The sequence below is a fragment of the Cygnus olor genome, chromosome 15 (genome assembly GCF_009769625.2).
Source record: "Cygnus olor isolate bCygOlo1 chromosome 15, bCygOlo1.pri.v2, whole genome shotgun sequence".
Taxonomy (NCBI): domain Eukaryota; kingdom Metazoa; phylum Chordata; class Aves; order Anseriformes; family Anatidae; genus Cygnus; species Cygnus olor.
In genome coordinates this window covers 2,929,284-2,954,971 of record NC_049183.1, presented here as the reverse complement: position 1 = coordinate 2,954,971, position 25,688 = coordinate 2,929,284, and the positions used below count along the sequence as shown (strand labels likewise).

The following is a 25,688-nucleotide window of genomic DNA, read 5'->3' as shown; positions in this document are numbered from 1 at the left end:
TTGGTGCAGTGACTACTTCACTGGGGAGCCTGTTCCAGTGTGCGACCACCCTCTCAGTGAAGAGCCTCTTCCTGATGTCTAGCCTAAACCTCCCCTGCCTCAGCTTGACACCATTCCCACAGGTCCTATCACTGGTGACTAAAGAGAATAGATCGGCGCCTTCCCCTCCACTCCCCGTTGTGAGGAAGCTCTCACCGCCATGAGGTCTCCCCTCAGCCTCCTCTTTTCCAGGCTGAACAGGCCAAGTGACCTCAGCCACTCCTCACGTGTCTTCCCCTCTAGTCCCTTCACCATCTTCGTAGCCCTCAAGAGAGAACAGTTCCCAGAGAACAACTGGTCTTGCTGCTAAAGACTGAGGCAAAGAAGGCATTAAGCACCTCAGCCTTTTCCTTATCTCTCGTCACTAAGTTTCCCCCCTGCATCCAGTAAAGGATGGAGAATCTCCTTAGCCCTCCTTTTTGTGTTTCTGTATTTATAAAAACAATTTTTGTTATCTTTAACAGCAGTAGCCAGACTGAGCTCCAGATGAGCTTTGGCCTTTCTAATTTTGTCCCTGCACAGCCTCACAACATCCTTATAGTCCTCCTGAGTGGCCTGCCCTCTTTTCCACAGATTATAAACCCTCTTTTTTCTCCTAAGCTCGAGCCACAACTCTCTGTTCAGCCAGGCCGGTCTTCTTCCGCACTGGCTTGTCTTTGGGCACATGGGGATGTTTTTTTCCTGAGCCTTTAAGATTTCCTTCTTGAAGAGTGCCCAACACTCCCTCCCCCCCCCCCCCCAACAAACAAACAAACAAACAAAAAACTGTGATGGCACCAGTCTCTGAGCCATGTGTTTATCAGGTGGGCTTTCCAGGTCCTCTCCGTACTCCTTCCTGCCACTGAAGGGATAAAGGAAAACACCACCTGCACTCCCACTCCATCTACTAATCATCCCAGTCCCCTGAAGTCCCATTTGATAGCCTTCAGGCTTCTCTCAGCAATTTCATCGCTGCCAGCCTGGACTATCAATAGAGGATAGTAATCAGGGGGGTGAACCAGGTTAGGAAGGTTTCTGGCAATGTCCCTCTCCTGGGCCCCAAGGTTGCAGCAGACTTCCCTACAGGTAGGGTCAGGCCAACATATAGGGCCCTCTGTTCCCCTGAGAAGGGAGTCACCTACAACGATTACCCTTCTTTCTTTCTCAGTGGAGGCAGTCTTGAGGCATGAAGTCGACTTCCTCACTCTAGGCAACCTCCTGGGTGAACTTTCGACCACATCCTCACCCACCAGCCTCTCAAGCTCCAAGGCCTCAAACCTGTTGTGTAAGGGCACCTGGAAAGGCAAGGCTGGTAGGGATGGGGGTTGCCTGCGACGCTGACCTGTTTCCATTCCTCCTCATCTCCTAGGTCCCCTCCCTCTGCCCGACAGCGGTAGGGCATAGGGTCCACCACTATTTGATGTGTCTCGCCCTGGTGCCTTTCCTTCAGGCCTGGCAGGGAGCTGCTCCACCAGTTTATCTCCTGCTCACATTCCCTGATAGCCCTTCACCTCTCCACCTGCTCGCACCTCACACACATGGTGTCTCTGCCGCCCTCTGATGGCAGCAACAGGCTCAGGCACTCCCTGAATCCAGAGACCTGAACTGCAGCATTTTTGAGCAGGCAGTCAGCCTAGGTCGCCACAGACTTTCCGGAAAGAGCTTTCTGCCTAGCACAGACCATGGCTGGTTTAGCTACAGGTCGAGAGCGAGTAGATCAGCTATTCTCCTGAGTGGGGAGGGACGCTCTGCCCTGTCCGAGCGCCCCCTGCCCGCGCAAACTGCCGCGCCATGCCGTGACTGAGGCGCCACGCCCTGTTTGCCCGCTCTCTACGCCGCACTCCCTAGGAGCTGCCTTGGAACGGGAGGCAAGGAGTGGACGCTGCTCCTGGTTCCACCCACGCCTCGCCGGCAGCTCTCGCAATGGCTGCGGGGGCCTGGCCTCCCCCTCGGCTGCCTCAGGTGGCCTCCATGCAGGAAAAAAACCCTCACAGGCCGAGATCCCCCTGCTCTGCTGCAGAGCACATCTGCCCCACAGCCGATCACCTCAGCAAGTACCAATATCAGATTACCATTGCCATTACACACTGCGTTGAGTCACCACTTTTTCTTGGGTGAAGTCCATGCTCGTCTTCTATCTAGTCTGTGGCTTTTCTGCTGCGATTGCCATAATGGTGTCAACTGGAACAGGGTACTAAAAAAGAAGTGTGCTCTCTCATGTCATACTGATACATAAAAAACAACAACAACAACAAAACTATTCAATGCGGTAGTTAAACGTCCTATGTTAATTTAAACGCCATACAGTGAAGTGAGCTTTCTTCACGCATTTTCCGTAATATATTTAATCAGGGCATTATGATACTACTGAAAGTAAACAGACAGAAAGATGTAGTGCTCCTGTTCTTTGGACATTCAGATGAGGGTGCTTTGCCAAAGCCATGCCCAGAAACTAGTACTGCAGCATCTCAAAATTTGGCCTCTGTTGAGTTACTGATGAAGGGGATACACAAAAATCAGGAAATAGCAAGTTTTGTGCTACCCATTTTTCCTCTTACTTCACAAAATTTGACAGTCAAAAACCGCAGATGATTTCAGAGTCCTGATTATTTAAATAGAGTTCTTTACAATTGGCACCTTTTGAAAACACATAGGCAGCAGCATGGTTGCTGTGTCTTTGAGCACTGTATCAGTAATAACCTCAATAAATGGGATGTTCAAAAAAAATCCTAACATTTATAGATCATTTAAACCTACTGCATCTTGTTTACTGTTGCTCTAGGAAGCTTTTTAAAAAAATAATAAGGTGCTAAATCTCAGAGGGATTGTCCTGAAATGAAATTTTTAACAACAACAAAAGAAACTCATCCTACACAGTGCTCTGTGTCTCATGACTTGCTGTTAACTCTCACCTCTTCTCCACTGCATCTACCAGCAAAGTTCTACTATCATCCCCTACTTGCACTTCAGAAATCTGAAGGAAAGTCGTGCTCCATACATTACATTATATTTTCCTCGAAAAGAGAAATTAGATACTCAAATACTTCTGGGGATCTAAAAATCTTATCCATGATGTCTTGCAACTGTAGTAGGCTAAGGAAAATCCTAGAAGGAAAGACTGAATGAATGAGGATTGCACTACCACAAGAAGAAAATGCACCTGTCATCAAAAAGATGAAGGGCCACTATGAAAAAGATAAATAATCCACTTTCTATGCCCACTCCACATAAAACAATAGCCGGGGTTTAAATGGTAAAATGAAAGATTTCAAGCCAGGCACTAAGGAAAGAAAAAACTCTAATGCAAGTGCAGTATACCTGGAGAGGTTAGAGCCTCAGTTGTTCAAGATCTTAAGAACAGTCTCAAAAAAAATCTGTCAGGAATGAAACAAGCAAAGTTGATCTTGCCTTCTGGCAGAGAAGTAGATTACATGATCCCACAAAGTGCCTTACTTCCCTATTTTTCCTCATGTCTGTGATACACATCTCTTCTAGTAGGTGGTACACTTCAAGAGCTTTCTTACTTTCTTATTTGTGGGTATTTTGTACTTTCAATCTTGCAGGGAGGAGGGAAAAAAAAAGAAAAAAAAAGAGCAGGAACCAGTGGCTAGAAGCTGAAATAAATAGAAATAGAGCCTCACAATATTCTAACTGCAAGGGTAATTAAACATTCAAACAGTTCAGTAGGGTATCAGTGAAACTGATGGATTTCAAATTACTTGGATGTTTAAAACAAGATTAAATATCTTCCAAGAGGTCTGTTTTAAGTCAGTCTCAGAGAAATTATGTAGCATGTACATTCAAGAGGACAAGCTGAATTATCATAATGATTCTTCCTGGCTCGAATATCTTTGAATCTGTAAACCTGAAGTCCCTCTTCTTAATAAAAAAACTTACTTATATAAAGCTATACATCCAGTTCTTGATTCTGATTTTTTTTAAGAAAAAAAAAAGGTTTTGTTACTTTTGAGAAATGTTTTTTTTGGTCAAACAGCATGGAAACAATTTTTAACAATGTTCTGTCTTGAGACCGAGAAAGAACCATTACACATTCCATTTGACTTTTCTATTTCTGCAGTAGTACATGTACTCAGTCTCCTGTCACGTTAGAGACCAGAAGTTAGCTATTAAGAACTTTGTCTGTTTTTGTTTGTTTGATTTCCAAGAAGTTGTGGAAGGTTAATGACTAACTACTTGATCTGATTCTTGAATCACAAATGATATTTAACAAAGAATAAATAAACAATGTTTCACCTAAATTTGGAACTTTCATACTTGCCTCCAGTGAACCACTGCTTAAAGAGAATTACCCAAATATAGAGAAGTACAAAACATAGCATATTAACAGTGCAGTAATGTTATATAATACCTCCAAAGAGAGACAAATTCATTAGCTTTAACCATTAGGTTAGGGAGTCAATAGTAAAATGAATTGCAATTTAGACAGTACATTTGGAAATTACCTCATGAGCTAACAGGCATCATACTCAAGAAGCACTTTCACAAGTACTTTAAGTGCTTGCTAGTAGGGTGTTCCCTAAGAAATACATCTTGGATCTCTCTCTGAAAATGTCTGTCTGCCAACTTAAACTATTTTTATGCTGTGGAACTAGTGTCTTTTTTTTTCTCTTTGCAAATGAACTGAAGTGTCTCAGAATAACATTTTAATTAATAAAATGAAAAATAAAGTTTATGTTGTTTTAGTGACAGAGAAGTTTCCCAAGTTACAGAAAAAAAAATAAAACTAGATGAGAGAAAGAACAGGCAAACAGAACACAGAAAATGAGAAACATTATACAAAAACAGTACGTTACAACAAGTCTTATAGAATGGTATCAAGAAAATGAGGCACTGGGCAGTTTATTTGCTGTGATCAGAAGAAAAGCCCTCAGAAATAAACAAGAATAAAAGCGTGAAAGATGGGCTTAAATAATTATGTAGTCTGGCTCTAGCCCGAAAGTATTTTTAAAGTATTTCAGGTACTTGATCTTAATTTCTGAAACTTGGTGGAGGAACATGTTTGCAATTAATTTGACTACCATAAACTGAAAATGTGTAAGTCAATGTCATCCACCTGTCTACAAGTACAATACTAAACACAAATATTTTGAAATAATCTCTCTCATGCAATGTAAGATTCAGCAAAGAATCACCGGATTAACTTTTCCCTTCTTGATTTATAATTTCTTATTGGAACCAAGAGAATAAAAAATACATTTCTCAGCATTTCATTATCATTCTGCTAAAGGAAGGCTTTTATTTAAAAATTTCATACAGTTCTATAAGAATCAAACAGTAACAAAGCAAAAGATAAGTCTGCCATAAGAAACCTTCCAGTAGGGATATACTGACCTCAAGATGACCAAAAAGCAGTATATAAAAAGTAAATTTCAGACACTCGAGAAGCAATTCTTGTGGATGAGTACCAGAAATTATCACATACCAGCACGAGTTAACACAGAATCACTTTTAGCCTCCAACCTGTAAAGGCCATAGGCTGCCTAGAAAGATGCAAGGTGCTCCTCAGCAGTCCACTAGTTCAAGAGATACCCGCTGACCACTTAAGACATTTTCTCTCATAGACGAAACGTAGTTTTCAGGAAGCCAGTGGATTCTCACTCTCTTGCTTTTATGAAATCCAGAAGACGTATATTACAAGCTGTATCTGCAGGTCAACTTTCTCCCTACCTCTGCTATTAGTAAAGACAGTGATATACTAAATTCTACTTACATCCATCTAAAGAGGAATTTAACAAACATATTATATGGAGAAATAAGTCTAGAGGAAATTATGAAATCAGCCTCACCTCAGTCCCCAGGAAGATGACAGTAGCTAATCCTGGAAACCATTTCCAGGCACACGAAGAACAAGAAGGTCATCAGTAGTCAGCATGGATTCACCAAGGAGAAGTAATTCTTGACCAACCTAAGAAGCCTCTCTGCAATGAAATAAGTAGCCTGGTGGATGAGAGGAGAGCAGTGGACATTGCCTACCTAGTGTCAAAAGCCTTTCTGAAGTCTGTCTCCCATAAGATCCTCACAGACAAGCTGCTGGTAGAGGGGCTGGATGAGCAGACAGAAGGGTTGACTGAAACTACCTGAACGGCAGAGCCCAGAGGGTGGTGGTCAGTGACACTAAGTCTAGCTGGAGGCCAGTAACTAGCGGTGTGCCCCAGGGGTCATAGCTGGGGTCAGTCCTCTTTAGCATCTTCATTAATGATCTTGATGACAGGGCAGAGTTTACCCTCAGCAAGTTTGCAGATACCAAATACTGGGAGGAATACAGACAGCTGTGCTGCCATCCAGAGGGACCTGGACAGGCTGGAGAAATGGCAGGAACCTCCTGAAGTTCACCAAGGGGGAAGTGCAAAGTCCTGCACTTCAAGAGGAACAACCCCAGGCACCAGCACCTGCTGGAGACAACTCAGACGAAAAGCGGCTTGGCAGAAAAGGACCTAGGGGTCCCAGTGAACTCCAGCTTGAACCTGAGCCATCAATATGTTCTTGCAGTAAAGAAGGCTAATGGTGTCTGGGGCTGCATCAGGCAAAGTATTGCCAGCAGGTTGAGGGGAGGTGATCCTTCCCCTCCATTCAGCACTTCTGAGGCAACACTTGGAGTCCTGTGTCCATTTCTGGGCTCTCCAGTACAGGAGAGGCATGGATGTATTGGACAGAGTCCAAAGAAAGGCCAAGACGATGCTTAAGGGACTGGATCATCTCTTACATGAGGAAAAGCTGAGACAGCTGGGACTGTTTAGCCTAGAGAAGTTTCAGGGGGATTTCAGTGTGTACAGATACCTGAAGAGAGGCTACAGAGAAGATGGAGCCACCAGGCTCTTCTTAGTGATGCCCGGTGCCAGGACCAGAGGCAATGGGTACAAACTAGAACAAATGATTCCACTGGAACATAAGGAAATGCTCTTTTTAAAACAAACAAACAAAAAACTGTGAGGGCTAAGCACTGGCACAGGTTGTCCAGACAGCTTGTGGAGTCTTCCTCCTTGGAGACATTCAGAAGCCATCCAGACATGGTCCTGGAACAACCTGCTCTGGATAGCCCTGGTTGAGAAGTGGGGTTGGACCAGATGACCTCTAGAAGTCCCTTCCAACATCAACCACTCTATATTTGCAGATCTGCGTCACTACAGAAGTAAGAGTAGAATAGCAGACAGATTTTAGTACTCTCATGGACACTTCAGTTAGAAGACTTACTGACTGGCCACACAACTTACAGATTCTTTTTACAGACCTGGTACAGAGCTGTGTACATTATTAAAAGACAGGCATTACACAACAAAAAAGTAATTTTTTTGTTGTTAACTCTTGTGGTGGGTGTTTTTCCCCATCAAAAAAAAAAAAAAAAAAAAGAGGGAGACAGATATGAAATACCCACTGACATTTTTAGGTCAACACACTTTCATGGTGTCTAAGATATTTTGACACAACAAAAATAGTAAAATACTGCACATTTTTGAGATACCAGAAAGGCATGCTTTTTGGGAACAGCCAACTGTAATATTTTGTGATATGTATTGTAACTGAACACATAAGAGTATTTGGTTCTCAGCATCTTTTTCAAGAATTGATGCCATCATATCTTTGGAAATGATAAATCCCACTCTCTGCATAAATAGATGTCATATACAATTCAAAAAGTCTGCAGATCTACAGAAGGGAGGGAAGTCTTCATAACCAATATGCATCTGAAATCAAAAAGTAACTCACATTTCAGGCGTAATATAAAGAAAAAAAAAAAAGAAAAAAAGAAAGAGTAAAGTATAATCCTGTAGTCATCATGAGGAGTTGCCATCATAAAGCTGATTACAGTGACAATTACACTGAATGCGGAACATTACAAGGCATAACATCACAAGCTTTTCAAGTCAGTTGGCAACGTAATACTAAATGCCACTCAGAAATCAGATTTCAAGTGTAAGCATCCCTGAAACGCATATGAAATTTTCCCATGGACTGAAAATTTCTCTTAAAGATAGTTTATGGCACAGTGCATATGAGCATAGACTCAGCTGTCAGCCACGTCTCCTTATGTTTTTCACACAGTGACTCTCAAAAATCTATTGCAGATGAAAGATCATATAAACTGCCTTCTTTCCAAATCTGTGCTTCCCTGTTGGGAACATATTCAGCAGATTTGGCATATAGCACAGGATGTATATACTGGGCTTAATTGTGCCTAACAATCATTTTGGCCAGTAGAAGGCATTTTCAGATGGGAAATGTGTATGAACATCTGTCATGTTTCCCTATGCCTGATTTTAACTGTTCCTGCATGGACGAAGGCATAAACAAATCAAAGCATTCATTTCTGCATTAAAAAGAACACATACTCACTTCAGTCAGTCCAGCACAGTATGTCAGTTAAAATGATACTCTGAGAATCTTGCAATGGATTTATTTTGATTCCTGTATCAGCACTATTTGAAAGGCTAGAGTGTGTTTTAGTAACATATGTCTACAAAATATTTCACCACAGGAGTCAGGGAAGACTGTTTGCCAGTACACACAGACCAATGATACAATGAAATTGATCTATCCATCTCTTTTCTTCCAGAATTTTGAAAAAATTATTTGAATCAACTATTATAGGCAACCTTTAGAAACAGTAAAAACCTTATTCACAATAATTTCCCTTGTTTTACATTTAAGATTCTGAATAAACAAACATGGAGCTAGTCATTATTCCAACTGCACACTTTAGAAAAAACATAAGGGGAAACTGATTAAGTAGAGCAATTTGCTAAATACTGACTGGCATTTTAAGTAGAACTGGGACCAAGTAGCTTCTGTGCTCCAGTTAGTCCTAAATCCATGGTATGCTTGTCTGTTACTGGATCCAACTAGTGATAACTGTTAGAACCTTCTCATTATATAAAGGAAGTAAAGTCATATGGATACTTAATTCCTAAATGAAAAGAGAAAAATCTGGTTTCCATGTTAAGAGCTGGACGCAAGCAGACTAAGATATTTTCAAGATTTAAGTTTGCTTTATTCTCTTTTTAGATGCTATAAGGCTAAAAATATGGGTACAGATTTATATCTATACACAAGATTAAAAAATAGTAATATAAGTGTAATTTATGCCTGTGTTCCCATAAGGTGGGTTGCTCCTATTACCATTAATCTCCCTTAGCGAAAGGAGAGCTTGTGCTGTCTTTTCTGTGTTCACCTCAGAGCAGACTCTTTCATAGCTTGTCACAACAAAACATTTGAGCTTGCTCATTCTCCTTGTCCTGTCTTGGGACAAGCTAGAAAATATTGCTGCACTTCTGAAAGTGATATTCATTGGCATGGAGATTAAACAGTGAAACCACGGCCTGTAGCTCCAATAGAGGACAGCTTTGAAGTACTGCAAATTTACAAACCACTCAGTACTAACAATTTACTATAAATGCATAACAACAACAACAACAAAAAAAAAGACAAGATTCTGAGGAGCAGACATTTTCAAGTGTGGCTCAAGTACATAGTGCAAGAAAAGTTTGAGGTTTTGTTAAACTATCATCGCATATTTCTTAGAATATTTTCTGTATTTTCTGTTATGTATACATACAATCAGCACCTTCTTCCACCCTGTATTCTAAAGGCTCTAAAGAGTTGCTTTTTGCTTGTTCTAATACTTGAATTTAATTTTCATTCTAAGAGAACCTTGAAATAGTTATAGAGGTTTACTCCGTATCTGAAATGCTGCCAAGATCAAATTTCTTCTAAAAAAAATTGATTGAAGTCATGTTTTTCAGAAGAACTACAAGTTAACATAGCAAATGTGAGCTTAATTAAGAAATAGGCTTTTCTGTATTTTTCAAAATATTAAAAATTGATGTTACTCTGTTTACACAGACAAGATCTAATACACCAGAGAAAAAAGAAAACAAATATTCAAAAACTGGCCAAGCACTAAATCCACTCACCTAAAAGTAAAGCAAAAACCTCTACACGTAGGATACATATACAATGCTGTTAAGAGAATAGGGAACTATCCTGGGTCCCACCTTAAGCACCCAGTTCAGCATCCAGCTGAGCTTTATCACCTTAATCAAGCTTACGGAGAAAAGTTGTGTCTAGGAAGTGAGGAAAGACTTCTCAGGTTTACTAATTCACTAAGAGTTATCATTGCAGGTGGCGGGGAAGCACTGAGGTAATGATCATTTCACCAGATTTTGAAACATTCAATCTAAAGCATAGGTCAGACTACCATAGGTTAGATCAAATCGCTGCTTTATGAATCTTTTTAGCTTTATACTAATTTATAAAGTGTTGCTTTCACTTATGGATATTTTCCCATAAAGTCTGAATAACTTTTCCTTGAAATGCACAACTTGTTTTATTTAGTTCAGAGGCCTCAAACAAAATGTTACAAAGCCAAAGTATGGACCATTATGACTCCTGTGTACGTAGGCAAGAGGCTTTTACATTCTTCTCAGCAACAAAAAAAGTATGTACGTGAAAAAAATAAATACATTCTTTATTGATATAATAAAATCACAAATGAAGGGGATTTAGTCATCCTCCAAGAAATCTAGCTCATGCATCTCTGGCCAGTAGAGGACGAGAAGGAACCACGTTCCAGAATTTATCATAAATCATGATAATCAAGATCTCATAAAACACAAGGGGAATATCTGACACAGGAAAATCCACCTGGAATCAATTCCTGTTATCTATTTAGTGTTCATGACCTGTCACTGCGTTAAAAAAAAATAATTGTACAATACTCTGTTTGAAACCAGGTCCAAGAAAATGGATCCACACCTCAGTTAAAAAAATGCAAGAAAACAGACCAAAATAAAACAAAAACTGTATTTTAATTTGGTTTCTAACTTTAGCTCAAGTTACATAAAAAAACTTACCAGAAGGTGAATAGGTGAAGTATCCAAGCCAACTCTGTAAAAATAATTGCTCTATATTTAGATATACAAGAAAATTTTGATACTTGACCATCACAACATTTTTTTTTAACTGATGATTATGCATGAGTCAGGAAAAAAAAAAAAAAAAAAGCAGCTGAAATTCCAGATCTTAGGAAATAGTCTTATGAGCTTGCTGGCTTCTAGTTAGGGAATTCTAAACTTGCAATACTCTACTCATGTTTAAAAAACAACATGCAACTTAGGGGTCTATAAGAAAAAAAAAATGCAATATTTTGCCAAAAATATACTTTCTAAAAACACTTCTCTAAAATTTGCTTCCACATGCAGGTTATAAGAATCCAAATCTTAAAAATATTGCCTTATTTGGGGGATGAATAAATAAGTAGAAACTGTCGTAGCATCTATCTATAAAAACTATTTTATTCATACAAGCTCAAATATCCTTTTGGTTATTCCACTTAAACGCTCCAGAAGGTATAGCCATGAAGTCCCAGATTTGCCCAGTTCCTTGTCATATCAAAATGCCCCATTGAAGTATGTTATCCAAACACAAATTAGTAACCATAATTATGTATCTTAACTAAAATTCATTGATACTGACATTAAATACAAAGGTAGGTCAGGAAAAACATGCATCTGTTGGGTGCCAAATGAAATCTTTTGCTCTTTTTCTGAGCTCAGAAAGAAGCCCTGCCTATGAGACGCCACTGACAGAGGTGACAGAATAGGAGTTAATGTGTTGTTGCCTTACTCATTCAAGTTATGTTCATTTCTGTAATAAAGGCTAATGAGACGAAATTAGACAGATGGGAGGAGAAAACTACCACTTGTTTCTTAGTTGAACTAAAATTATCTAGATAAGCTACCTTCCCCTCTAAAAAAGTGCCTTTTTGGTCAATAGGAAAGGCATTCTGCATCTTTTTTGTGCCCTCCCCTTCTGCAGGTATTTTATGATACCTGCACTTACTGGTAAGAAACAAAGGCAGGTTAAAAGAAAAAATCTCTTGCAACAGCAATGACAAAAGACTTTCAAAGCTGCCTGTAGCTTCTTGAACAAATGATATTTCACAGAGAATGTATATTGGCTACATTACTTGACCCATGTATCAAAAGAAAAAATTATATATATATATATATGAAGTTGTATTTCCAGAGCTTTAAATATTGATAACAAAGATGTTGTAAGCAAAGTTGTTCAGACCATGATATTGCTATCACCACCACATTACTCCAATTGTATTTCCTATTATAAGCACTCGACACAGAAGGGAGAAAAGCTTTGCAACTCATACAGAGGGAGAAGAAATTTTAGATATACTCTCTCAAAAACAGAACATTAAAAAGCAGTCAGATGAAAAGTGAGTGCAGTAGTAAAACGTCCTCCACTGACTAAAGCGCTGGGAAGTGCAGTACCAGTAATAGGAGACTGTTATCACCTGCAAAGACCATACAACACAATCAGACCAGAGCAGATCTGCATCTAAGGTAGATCATCTACTTACTGCATTTCAAATGGGCAATACAAACAGTGTAAATAGAAATTATACATTGCATTTCACTAGGTTGTACTCCAAAAACAACCAAGACAAGTAGATACTACTTCAGGCATCACGGGAAGAGCTAAAGCATTGTTTCTATCTGCAAACCATTATTCAAGTGAAAACTACCAAACTACAAAAGCATTTTCAGTACACAACAAAACATATCCACAATGTTATCGAAAACTGGAGGGCCACAAAGTAGGTGTGATTTTGCAGGTAGTCTAACATAGTGCTGTGTACAAGTATGCTGAATTTATTCACTGCTAACATTTCCCTATACAGCAAAAAGACAAAAATTTTGCAGACTGATAAAGATGGAGCTGTGAAGAAGCCTGCACCACTACTTTTCACAGTATATTCTAGGCAATTCTCTCACTTAGCCCTAAAATAAAATGGAACTATCTACAGATTACCACTTTTCCAGTTGTCAGTTAAGCACACCAGTTAACCAGTTATGGAAAACCAGACAGAATCAAAATACCTTAAGAATAATTTAGGTTTAAGTATGATGTACTTAGAAATACAGTAATTCCCAGTTTATTAAAATAGTTAAATCTACAGTCACTTATTTCCTATTTTCCTCTACCTCCCTTTACCACCACACAAATAAATAAGCAAATAAACAAAGAAAAGAGTGTTTTAGCTTAACTGTCTGAAGCCTTGGACAATGAATGTAAACTTAAGCCCTCAGAACTCTTACAGTTTTTCTTGTCACTAATGCTAAAATAAAAGTATACTTTAAAAAATACTGATCATATTCAGAAAAAGACGTTTTCTTAATCTTTAAATGTAAGTAGCCTGTTTTGTATGAAATAGAAGTTTCTCTATTTAACATTTCTATATACTTTACTGGAAAGTCTAATTTCATCTTTACTACATTTTATAATAATAATGTATATGAAAAACTCTGCTAAATGGAAATAGAACCACCTAAGCCAGCCATTCATAATTTACCATTCAACATTAAAATTTCACATACTACAGTTGTGCTTTTAAAATATCTTACCATTGTCCTAACATATCAAATATGCAGAGCAATTGCAAATATTTTACATATCTATAACACGTAAAGCAATAAAGATTAAGTTAATATGTAGACATTTAACCTCTTCTACAAAACACATTACGTTTCTATGGATTTCTAAATAGTTGCTCTGATGCAGACTTTGTAAGTTTGATGATAAACAGAAGTACATTTCACATGCTTATTCTGACAATGTGTAAGATAGTACAGCAACACCCACACAAAATTACTGCTATCAGGGCAATTGTCATGCACCCTGGCAATGAAGATGGATCTTTTTCACTCATGTGACATCCTACTCACTTCACTGTTTATCTGGACATAAGGGTTCCCCTGTGGGAATCAAAGGTCATATCTGGGATAGGAACCAAGGGCAGGATACGAAAGCTTTTACTGGATTGCCACATAATGCTCGCTCTCTCTCTCTCTCTCCCTCTCTCCCTCCCTCCCTCTCCCTCTCTCCCTCCCTCTCTCTATTCTATTTTTTTTTTTGTATCACCTGCCAAAGAGACAGTAGCTTGATAGCTTTTGATACAAAATAGGCCTTGCTGCCCACAGCATATGTAGTCACTGGATTTTTCCTCCTAAATTTTCACCCAGGAGGAAGAACAGATGGGAGAAATATTATTTTTCCTTGATAAGAATGTGTTAATAAATCCTAGCTGGTATAATAACTCATCATTCTAATAAACTTTGTATTTATTTATTGAAAAAAAAAAAACAAAACACAAGTTTTCAAGTACTATATTTAACTTAATTTGTTACATTTGACATATCTGTAACTTAAAACAAATCCAGTCTCTCTCCAAAAACATACGCATTCCATTCTATGTCTGCTTACTCAAATATACAACCTCCACAAGACAAATACATATCCGCTAATATGTAATTGGAAAAATTACACATGGTTGTTATATATAGTGTTTCCATAGAGGTATCCATCATTACTGCCATTTCTTGGTGGTTTTAAGTTCTACACACTGCAGTACTCTGTAACAAGAGGCTGTGTGACAAAAGCAAGCTGAGGATGTAGGATAGAGTTCAGCAATGAATTAAGAAGCAGAGGCTGGCAAAGGCTGTATACACAGCATAAGATAAAATAATATACAGAACTCGAAGGTGAAGAACCTCTAAATACTTCCATGGAGATACCTCCATGCATACTCTCTGCTCCACCATGGAACACAAAAGGTCAAAGCACAACAAAAAAATAGTTCTTCAAATCTCTATGCAATTCTCTACACTGTTTTCATATGCAAGCAGCCTTGGTGTAAATGCAAATCAGAAATCATAAGGAATCCCTAATCGGAAATAACTTCTTTCTGTAAAAACCCAGGCAAGGAAGTAAATTGCAATCTTATAAGCCTCTAAAATGTTAAAACAGTCTCATATTTGAAAATACATCATCATTGTGGCTCTCAACATGTAACCTAGTAAAAACATTTACATAATTAGTGTATCAAGACATTTAAAAAAAATCCATCAAAAGTCTGAACATTATGCAATTATTGCTGAAAAGAGGCTGATAAAGATATGTCTACTAAGTGCCTTTTGCACTATGTATTTTGGATATTTAGTTTTAAATTTTATATACTCGGGTTTACTTTAAGAGACAAACAATAAGCATTCTAGTATCATAAGGTGATTGCAGATACCGTAAGTGTTGATAAAAACTTGGGGTTAAGCCATTCAGCGTTCTACTGTGCCCACTAAGACAATATATTTGTTTCGTTTTCCAACATGCAATTTTCATGTATAAGATTAGGGAGAGGTAGAGAAGAGGGGAAACGAGAAGAATCTGCATGAAGAACATTTTCCAGCCAAACCTGTAAATGTACCAATTTGTTTGTAGAACAGCTCTTACTGCTTCACTATATTAGACCTATGGAAACAGAGTAACATAGGCCTGGATATATCTTTCTAAGGAGAGAAAGAAAAGAAAAAAGATTTGAAATAAGGCATCCTGAATTTTCAAAGGGCCCTTTTTTCTAATCTATCTGCTTGGATAATGCGTCCAGAGTGGCATTTTGTAATGACAGCAACTTTCCAACAAATCAATAGTTATTTAATTCCCAACAAGCTCTCAAGTCCATTAAACCTGATTACATTCACCCATTTCAGTTGGGTGCAGTTATTTTTCCTACACCAGCACTTAATCTATAACAGGAACTTATGAGAACTTTCAAAAGCAATTTCAACATCAATCAGCATAGAGTGAAAGGCACGATTTGCTTGTAATTATTTATTGGACAGGATGGCACAGGGTCTGACTGAGCTCTAGTGTCTGACCTTCACCCCCAAATTCTAATGGATATGAAGGCTTGCTTGATGTGTGCAAGTGTGCTACCGTGTCTCACTGCACAAAACATAGCATTGGCTTGCATGGGCCAGAAGGCACATTTTTTCAATACCTGGTAATGGCCACTGTGCTATGCTGTATTTTTATTTTAGAAACATAGGATATTAAGCCTTAAGTGAAGAACATAATTCACAATCTGTATTACCAAATGGACCCATACAGAAAAAAAATGTTTTGTGTTGCAATTCCACCTCTATGCCCACTGTTGTGATGAAGGTGCATAATGAAAATTTTAAACAAATGCCTCTCCTCCACAGTTAATTTGACTGATCACTAGCATGACACTGAAATGCAGTACTACATATTATTCTTTCTTGAGCCTGTTTATGCATAACATCTAACTACTGACATTTATAAGGTGCATAGTGTTCATTTGGGGAATGCTTGAAACTGTTGCTTGAATTCTTTCTTAGTCTTTTTTAATTCTGTAAACAACGGAATAGCTTTTGCTTAAGTAGTATCTTTATGATCTATACAAAATTTTAAGTCTAACATCAGAACATTTCTACTTTTTGAAAAAAAAATAGTAAAAACAGACAAATCAACAACAGCAACTAAATCAGGAATTGCCAGTTAACTTCTAAAACATAAAACTCTCCCTCAGAAGTAGGATCTTGCACTTTAAGGACTCAAAAGAATTAATATGATGTGCATAAATATTCTGTGAAGGTGATGTATTTTTCCATACACAAAAGAAAAAAGAAAACAAAACAACAACAAACCACACTTCTTCATTCAGTGTGATGCATAACATATGCATTAATGCGTATTTAACACTACTCATACTTGCTGCACTAAAACACTTAACCTAAACACATCATGGTAAGTTACTTTGTCTTATGATCTGCCGTGGGAATGCTGAGTCCCTCAGAAACCTAGAATGGATAGCAAATCCTCTGCCCTGTGGTCAACCTCGTGAAGCAAAGGCATGAATGTTAAATAGCAGACAAATCAATACAAGCAAATATAGCTCAACTACACCATTTATTCAGCCATGAGAGATGTCAATACACAGATTAGGGTGATCCATCTTTTTGATTTCCTACTGTCTTCTCACTGACTACATGAGAGCTTTTGCCTGTATTAAAAGTGTTTGCTTTCTCAACCATAAAAATTCCAATTATTACTCTAAGTGCACTAGAGTTAAGTTGCTTGTTGGAAGCGGCCTTGCATTACCTGAACAAGTCCAGCGAAGTATGGCGCTGCCGGCAGAATCATTGGCACTCCATATGGATGTAGCAAAACTCCTTGAGACGACAACATGGTTTAAGCGATAGTATTACTCCCACTAAAGCTAAACACATCAATTGAAAGTTAGGGGAAAATCTATATACCAACTTCTTCCAAACTCAGAGCTAGAACCAAATAACTTCTGTCAGGGGCAAAGCCCACATCAGCTGTAAAAAAAAGAAAAAAATTGACGTCAGCAACTCTTAATGTTAAAATTTTCTTCAGAGACAACAGATAGAGACAACAGCTGCAAAGCTAACTCTACCAAGAAAAGGAAGGTGCTATTTTGGGACCATCTTAAATAACATGACTAACCAACTACTCTATACCGTTCAAATTTTAAGTAATAAACACATGCAGATCAAACTCTCCGTCCTGGTCTTCAAATAGGATTAGAATTAATATTCCTATCTTAACTGGCACGTACATGACAACAGTAGCTATTATAACCCATTAAAAAATCAGCTTTATTATGATTGTTTAAATAACTGTTTCCCTGTGTTTATAGCTGTTAAACAATATTCATATGAGAGTTGAAACTTAAGCCTGCTAAATTCAACATATATTGTTTTGAATCATTACATTTTTCTTCTTTATTTTGAATATTTGAGCTACCTAATGCTAGCTAACAACTTCTTAGTGTAAATTATATTTTAATAGCTTTTCTAACCTTTCACATCTCTGTTGTTGCATTTATCATAGCTTTTTGAAAAAGAACAAATCTGACCTTTAGAGTATCTCATATCTGTTCTCCAATTAAACTTACAGTCAATGTAAGAGACAGAGTGAAATTTACCGTTTTATCCCCCAAACAAAACAGATTTACTTTTTAATGTACTATTTGCCAGTCATTCTTTTCTACAGCTAATCATATTTTTTACTTTAGACAAAGTAAACTCAGTCATTGACACTTGTTTTATGTGCCATAGATCTTCTATGCAGATATGGTTAATGTCAAGAATTACAATTGAGCAAGATTTTTTTTTTAATTCAATTAAGAATTAGGTGTTTAAAACTTCATGTTACAAGTTAAATATATATCACTCTCTCCTACAGTCTTTGAATAACCAGGGTGCTTCACATCACCAGGTGCTTCACATCACTAATTTCAGCTACTTGATTTTGTTGCATAATTACTTTTCCAGATAACTAATTACAGACAAGATTTTATATGATGCTCAATTATTTAGTGTCACATTTTGACCATTGTGAAAGGCTTTCAGTAATTGATTCTCATGTATCAAGGCAGACGGGTTGCATGATTTAGAAATCTACCTTAGCAGGTGCATGTTGACCCTTGCTACTAACAGCGTTAGACCATTTCTAAGTTTAGATGTTAAATAGTGACCCTGTATGATGTTTTTTTTGAGAAGCTGCCAATGAGGACAGCAATTATCATGTGATGATGTGATGTTTACCTATCTCCATTTTCTGTTCATAGAATGACTTCACTTTTCTTTTAGGGATAATGCTATTCACACGGATCACCTAACTATGCTCAGCTATTAATCATATTTTTTTAAATATATATCTTTTCTTATTAAGAAACAGAACTATATCGCTTAATTAAGCACACAGTAAACAGACATGTTTTTGCCAAAATATTTTCATAATTTTCAACACTATATCAGTTATTAGCTTTCATAGAGAAACATACAAACAAAATGGGAAAGTATATTGCCTTTACAACTCATTTTGAAGTATTTCACTTCTAAAAAACATTTTCATTCTAACTGCTAGTTATTTGTTTTGTCTAACAGAGTAAGCTACATGGGAAAAGAAAGAGGATTTCTTTCACTTTGCAATGGAGATTATAACATGAATTCTGGAAACTTCACTCAGATGACTCCAATGGGACAACTGACACAACCATGGACTGTTAAATTGCACTGTAAAACACCTAGTCATTTTTGTTAGAAAACCTAGAGAGCAAGACGATTTGTACAGGAAAGAAAAGGCTCAATGGAATCTTGTCTGTGATCTGTTTTGGGACAGTTTGGGCTTGACATTTTCATTAATTATTTTGGCACAAGGTAACATGCTGATGAAATTTCCCAATGACAAAGTTGGAAGGTACTGTGATTACTGAGGATGGTAATAATATTATATAGGAAGAATTGCTTAACCTTACAGACTTGTTAACAGAAATGGTATGAGATTCATTACAAAATGTAAGGTTATGCTTCTGCCAAAAAACAACTTCAGTTCTAAACTTCTCAGGAAAAAGAAAAGGACCTCATTGTTGAAGGACTTTTATCTACTCGCATGATGCAGATATGAAAAGATGAGTTACAGTATTTCTTAAATGTTTCTCAGAGGTATTTCCAATTACGTTTAGTTCTCTTAATTCACATAAAAAAAAAAAAAATATTACAGCAGCTGTAGAGGAAGTCCTTTATGTGTAGTTCAGGTGAATGGAATAACTATGCTATAATAGAAAGCTAAGAAAGCTATGAACTGGGGAGGAAACAGTAAGATGAAGAGACTTCTGAAGCTAAGGGCATTCCTGGCACACTGAATAAACAAGGAAAATCTAGTTATGAAAAATATTTTTAGCTTCTATTTATTCAAGAAAATTTTAAAATGCATTTTTGTGTTGAATAAGTGAGGTTATAGAACAGCCTTCCAAATCAATAATAGCAAAAAAGAATAGCTTATAAAAGGAACCAAGTGATATGATGCTAATAGTATTGGTAGCCTGATCTTAACTTACAGGAAGACCCTTCCAGTCCTTTGCAAGCAGTATAAACATTCAAGAATAATGAAAATATCAAGTTTATATCATTTATTGTAGCATTTGTATTCACTACATTTTAGATTGGAATATATAAAAATAAATTTTGAAAATAAACTATAATTACCTGTTTTAATGAAAGGATGCTTTGCTTGCCTCACTATAACAACATGCTTCTAAATGTATAGCCGTATGGCACTCCAAATCCAAGCTCTGACTTTCTGGTTGGGCTCTTTGATGATGTCCCATGTGTGCACCAGCTACCTAAGTTTGCACAAACCTCTGCGAATCAAAACCACAGAAGTACATACAGCTTTACTTGCATCTCCGCCCTGTGCCAAATTCTGAACGTATGCCAATACAACTATATCAACTTCACCAGTTTATACCAACATATTTGTTTTCATAGTATATTCTCCCTCCCAGCAATACAAAATGGAAATTAGTCTTAAGTTTTACAGTTCACTGTTAGCATTAATGGTCACTCCTGTTTTGCAAGAATACATTGACTACATGAAATTTGACCATAAGGAGTGCTCAGGACACAGAGACCAAACCAGAAGAGTATTAAATACGCTAGTAATTGTTTCAGGACCTCTAGCATGATTAAGGTTAAGCATAAGCCTAAAAGTTTTTGCTTAGACAAAGCCAGAATGATCAGCGCTATGCATACCAATCACCACTCTGAAGCCACTGATGGTGACCGTACTTATTTCCTGCCTACTCCGGTATTCTTAACTCCCCCTGAAAAACTGCAGGTGGGAATATCTATTTTAAACAGCTACATAACTTTCACTTTCATGACGTTCTAAAAAAAAAGTATAATGCTGTTAGAAAAAAATGACATGTTAAGCCATTTTCAGTGTGTTAATTGAGGGCATGATTCCTTCAACTGTTTCCAAACCCACTTTATTAAAAAATTCCAAGGATTTTCTGCAACTGAAAATTGGTTTTAAAAACAAAAGACAGGAAAAAAAAAAAGAAAATAGATGAACACTAGTTTTATATATAATATATACACAGAAACATACAATCTTTTGTTTCATTTCTGTAGAATTTTATTAAAAGACAGGGATTATTTATAAAAATGAATACTCAAGGTTCTGAAGTGTACTATGTAGTTTTAAAAATCAGTAGCAATATAAGAATTTTGTCTTGTTGAGCTGAACACTCCCAGCTGATACCACCTGAATCATAGCTAAGAAGTTCATAAAATACACAGCTTTTTAAAACTTAAAGATTATTTTGCCCCAATAATACAATGCATTATTTGACTTAAGTAAGAGAAAATGATTATCCTATAGATAAACTGACTGAACAATGAATTCAAAATCTGACAGTAGTCCTGCTATGACCTTGCCTCCTAGAACGAGGCTGGTCCTAAAAAGTGAGCAGTACAGGTCAAGTGTACTAAAGTAGCAGTGGAAGGTCAGCAAATACAAAGGTGAGGAATAAAACAAAAACATCCTACACTTCCGCCCCCCCCCCCCCCCCCCCCCCATTGTAGGCCTGTAAGTCTAATGCCCTAACATCTGTAATCTTGTGTTTTAGCACAGAGCTCTATCTACTAACATGAGTGCTCTAATAGTGACTTTTTAGCAAGTCAGTAGTGAAATCATTTGAGAAGACAAGGAAATGAAAAACACTATACTGTAAGAATACACACAGAAAGAAATAGAGGCATAACTATGTTTGAAAACTAGACTACACATTCAAGGCAGAAAACAAAAAAAGAAAATGATGCAAGAAGTAGCAAAGATTTTATCCCATCTGCATATTGTATCTAAATGATCTATTAGAATGTATCTCTAAGGAGGGCAACGAAGGTGGTGAGGGACCTAAGGGGCAAGACGCATGAGGAGCGGCTGAGGTCCCTTGCTTTGCTTAGCTCAGAGCAGAGCAGGCCGATGGGAGGCCTCATGGCGGCCTGCAGCTCCCTCACGAGGGGAGCAGAGTGGCAGGCACTGAGCTCTGCTCTCCGGGGACAGCGACAGGAAGAAGAGAATGGCATGGAGCTGGGACAGGGGAGGGTCAGGATGGGCGTCAGGGAAAGGTTCTTCACCGAGAGTGTGGTCGGGCACTGGGACACGCTCCTCATAGAAGAGGTCACAGCACCAGGCCTGTCAGATTTCAAGCGTTCAGACATATGCTCTGATTCTTGGGTGGTCCTGTGTGGAGCCAGGAGCTGGGCTCGATAATCCTCATGGGGCCCTTCCAACTCAAGATATTCCATGATTCTATGGTGCATTAAACAATGACATGAAACCAAGATATTATCCCAGAGCAAAAGCAGATGCCTATTCTTGCTGTGCTTCAAGATAAAAACCAGCAACATTTATGGAGCCACACTGCCTGGAAACACCAGGTCCCTGCAATGCAGTCATCAGACAATCAATGATGTATGTTCTAATCTGATCCTGACAGAAGTGATCTATTCAGACCATATTTCTGCCAAATAATTAATTCTTCTTAAGGCCTATATCTAACTCAAAATGCTACAAAGAAAGTTTCTTCCAAATGCTTTATAATACCAACAAATGTCTTTTTTTTTTTTTACTTCTTTCCAACATTAGGCTGTTTCTCAGCTCAAATATCATAAATAATTCAAGTATCACTTTGGCAACCTCTTCATAGCATATGCTATTTCTTATTTGATACCTTTAAACTCTTCTTTAAGCCTCCTGCTTTCTGGCCACCTTTCCTGTTCTCCAAATGCTCTCCATTTTCTCTTTAAATTTTCTCATGGTTTTCCAATAGAGGAAAACCCAGAACTGGGAGGAGAAAATAGTTTCCAAGTCTCTTGGGTAGTTTTCCATTATTTATAGCAACTTTAGGTTATTGAACCTAAAAAAAAAACACGTTACAAGTTTAGCACCATACATGCTCTGAAAGAGGTGGTGAGCTGCACTGAATATCACTGCTTGAGATCTTGAGATAAGCTGACCCAGACATTAAATATTGCTGGATGTGCTGGATGGGAAAAGTTGTCCTACACATTTTTTTTTCCCCCTCTTCTTCTCCTCAGACAGGACTGCTGCCACTTCTGTTATGATACTTGTTTTCCAAATGCTTTACTTCCACCTTTATTCTAAAACCATACATGGCCAATAGCTCTCTGAGGGCACCAGATGCACTGTCCAAACTTGAACCCTGTCATCAGCTGCTGCCATTATTCCACTCTTTTAATCCAAGCTTCAAGTACATGTAAAAGCTCATTTGTGCCAGTTCTCCAGCCAACTCCCGTTATACTTAACAGTTGAACTAAAATACAACATGGATATATTAGTGACTTTAAAGTATAAAATATCACATATACTAATTTAAGATTTCTACTGTCCTTGAAATACAAATATGACTGATGCAGTCAGTCTTCCAAGTTTATTGAGCATCTCAGTTTACACTAGCATATAGAGAAAGGATATAGAAATTGTTTAAACTGAGAGAGATCCTTTTTGAGTACGTGGAACATTTGTATTTGGTATTAACATACTCTTCTAAACATAGAGTTTCTATCTGAAAGAATAAGCTCGTTCATCTGCAGCTAGTTTTTTAATTTGGTCCCAAGAGCTCACATGATTTTTCCCAATCTGAAAGCCAACAATTCTTCAGCTGTACTGAAGTTTAACTTTCTGGCTTCCTTTTTTTCCTTTTTTTTTTTTTAATTTTTATTTTTTTTAATATACAATTCAATGTCATGCTTGGGGTGGGGGGAATCTGCTTTTTTAATGATGACAAAGCACTTCAGACAGAATCACAAGCAAAAACCTAGGAAGCATATTTGGGAATCAATTTTTAGCCCTAGAAAAATTATGTCTTTCAAACTACAGGGCAACTGGTCTTAGATTTGGAGTACAACACATCAGCTAATCTCGACTTCTGAGTACATGGTCAGTCCTTATTCTTTGGTTTGATTAGCTCCAAACATTGTCTTTTCCTGTCAGAGCTGTGCACTGATTGACTCACTGCTCTAGTATCTCACTGACTAAAGAATGGCACATTTACTCTGTAATTTGTTTGGAATGCTCCCACAAAGATCACTTCTGCTTTCCTTTCCTGCGCTGCCCCACAATGTCCCTTTACTACCTCAGCAACCATAAGGCACTTGTCATCACCTTCGAGGGCTCACTTCAGCTTACTCCTACCCTGCCTACTGCTGTGAACTATCGAAAGATCTGTTTCTTTTTCATATTACCTAGACTGTTACTCTCCTCCACCTCCTAACTGTACTCAAAATGCCATCAATGCTTTCTCCTATAATTTTCTGAAATCAGGTAAGAACTTCTTGTAAATGTTTACAAATGTTCTCTTTCAGCTCGCAAAACCTTCTCTTGCCAGAATGCCACACAAAAGCACTGACACTGGACTGATAGATAAACTGAATGCTGAGTGGTCTGATGACAAATATCCCTGCTTCTCTGCAAGTCACCTATACATTTGTATCCATCTATTGTATCCTAAACTGTAAATCCCTTTTGAAGAGAACGGTCAGGTACAAGGGGATCATCACCTATGACAGTAATATAAAAGAACAAACACACACAAAGGTGTAAATACATGTAGCATCACTTTTTAAGAAATGTGATTAGGTAAGGATTTTTGCCATAAATGCTTTGTTTTCTTCTACATCCTTAGAAAACATCAGTTCCTTCTCTGACTAGATTGCTACTAGACAGACACATTTGTCTCTCGATAGTCAGTAAACAGAGTGATTTACCATTCACTGAGTCATAAAAATTCACTTCCAATATGTGGCAATATATTGGAGGTAATACATGTATGGCAAAGAGAGGAAGGAGGGGAAAATGCGTTAAGGAATGCCTCCATGGCTGGACTTCACTTTAGCCCCTGCAGAAACCTGATGACCTGTCATTATCCGTATATATCATGGAACAAAACTGGAGAACGATCTGTGAGCTATTAGTCTCTGGGATAGAAAAAAAGCTATAGGTACCTTTTGACTTGTGTTTTTCGTATGAATTAGGAAAATTCTGAATCACAACCAGGTTTGTCTTTTTGTATCAGCATTATCATCAAAATTAAAGCAGGATAAATCCAGGAACTTCAGTTATTTAACGTGCTGGGCGTTGAACTAGGAAGAAGGATAATATTAGACTATGCATGAAATGATGTAGAATGTTAACCACCTTGTAAAGCTACAAGAAGTGCTCCAGCACAGTGGCGATGCAAGCCATACAAAGTGCAACTCCTTCAATAAAGAATTCTGAGGTCCTGCACAATTCTATCTGTTCAAGTTCCCCTGCTCATCTCATCCTCTCCTGCATCACTCAGAAAAGTTGGCTGCAGTAGTGGAGGAAAAAACTATTGCTTTAACTACCGAGAGTTGATTTTGACATGCATACATTACTACTTGTTCACAAGACAGAAGACATGTTGCAAAAGTCTTTAATATACCTATGTCTTTATGAGCGTTGTGTTGTTTTCATTTCCTTCTGGAGTTCTGTAACAGCTGTTACTACATAGTTCCTATCATTGGATATTGTACCAAGTCGGTTGCATTTTCAATGTTCAGGAATAATCTTTCCCATGTTCACTTCAGATATTGTTCACCTCTTTGCTCTTGTATTTATCTACCATTTCTTAAAAAGATGTATAATAGTTCAGTTGGAAGACACCTTTAGAGATCAAGTCCAACTGCCTGACCTCTTCAGGGCTAACCAAAAGTGAAAGCACATTAAGGGTATTATCCAAATGCCTCTTGAACATTGACAGGCTTGGGGCAACAATGACCTCTAGGAAGCTTGTTCCAGTGTTTGACCACCCTCACAGCATTTTTTGACTTTTATTTTTTAAATAATCCCCACTCGGAACCTCCCCAGGTGCAACTTTGATCTGTTCCCCTGCATTCTATCACTGGTTCCCAGGGAGCAGAGAC

At 37.9% G+C, this 25,688-nt stretch overlaps 1 protein-coding gene across 31 annotated transcripts in view; it reads right to left on the bottom strand.

The window, feature by feature from the left end:
- Positions 1 to 25,688, bottom strand: part of RBFOX1 (RNA binding fox-1 homolog 1) — an 861,472-nt gene that overhangs the window by 253,153 nt on the left and 582,631 nt on the right. For 7 of the 31 annotated variants that reach the window (XM_040574374.1, XM_040574375.1, XM_040574376.1 and 4 more), the window contains 2 exons: positions 19,923 to 20,077; positions 17,008 to 17,228 (listed from right to left, as the gene is read on the bottom strand). The exons of 21 other annotated variants lie outside the window; for them this stretch is intronic. In XM_040574374.1, coding sequence (XP_040430308.1) covers positions 17,008 to 17,094 — 87 coding nt within the window. In that variant the 5' untranslated portion in view covers positions 17,095 to 17,228; positions 19,923 to 20,077. The remainder of the gene's footprint in view (positions 1 to 17,007; positions 17,229 to 19,922; positions 20,078 to 25,688) is intronic. 3 more of the 31 variants (XM_040574377.1, XM_040574378.1, XM_040574379.1) reach the window with 1 other exon arrangement.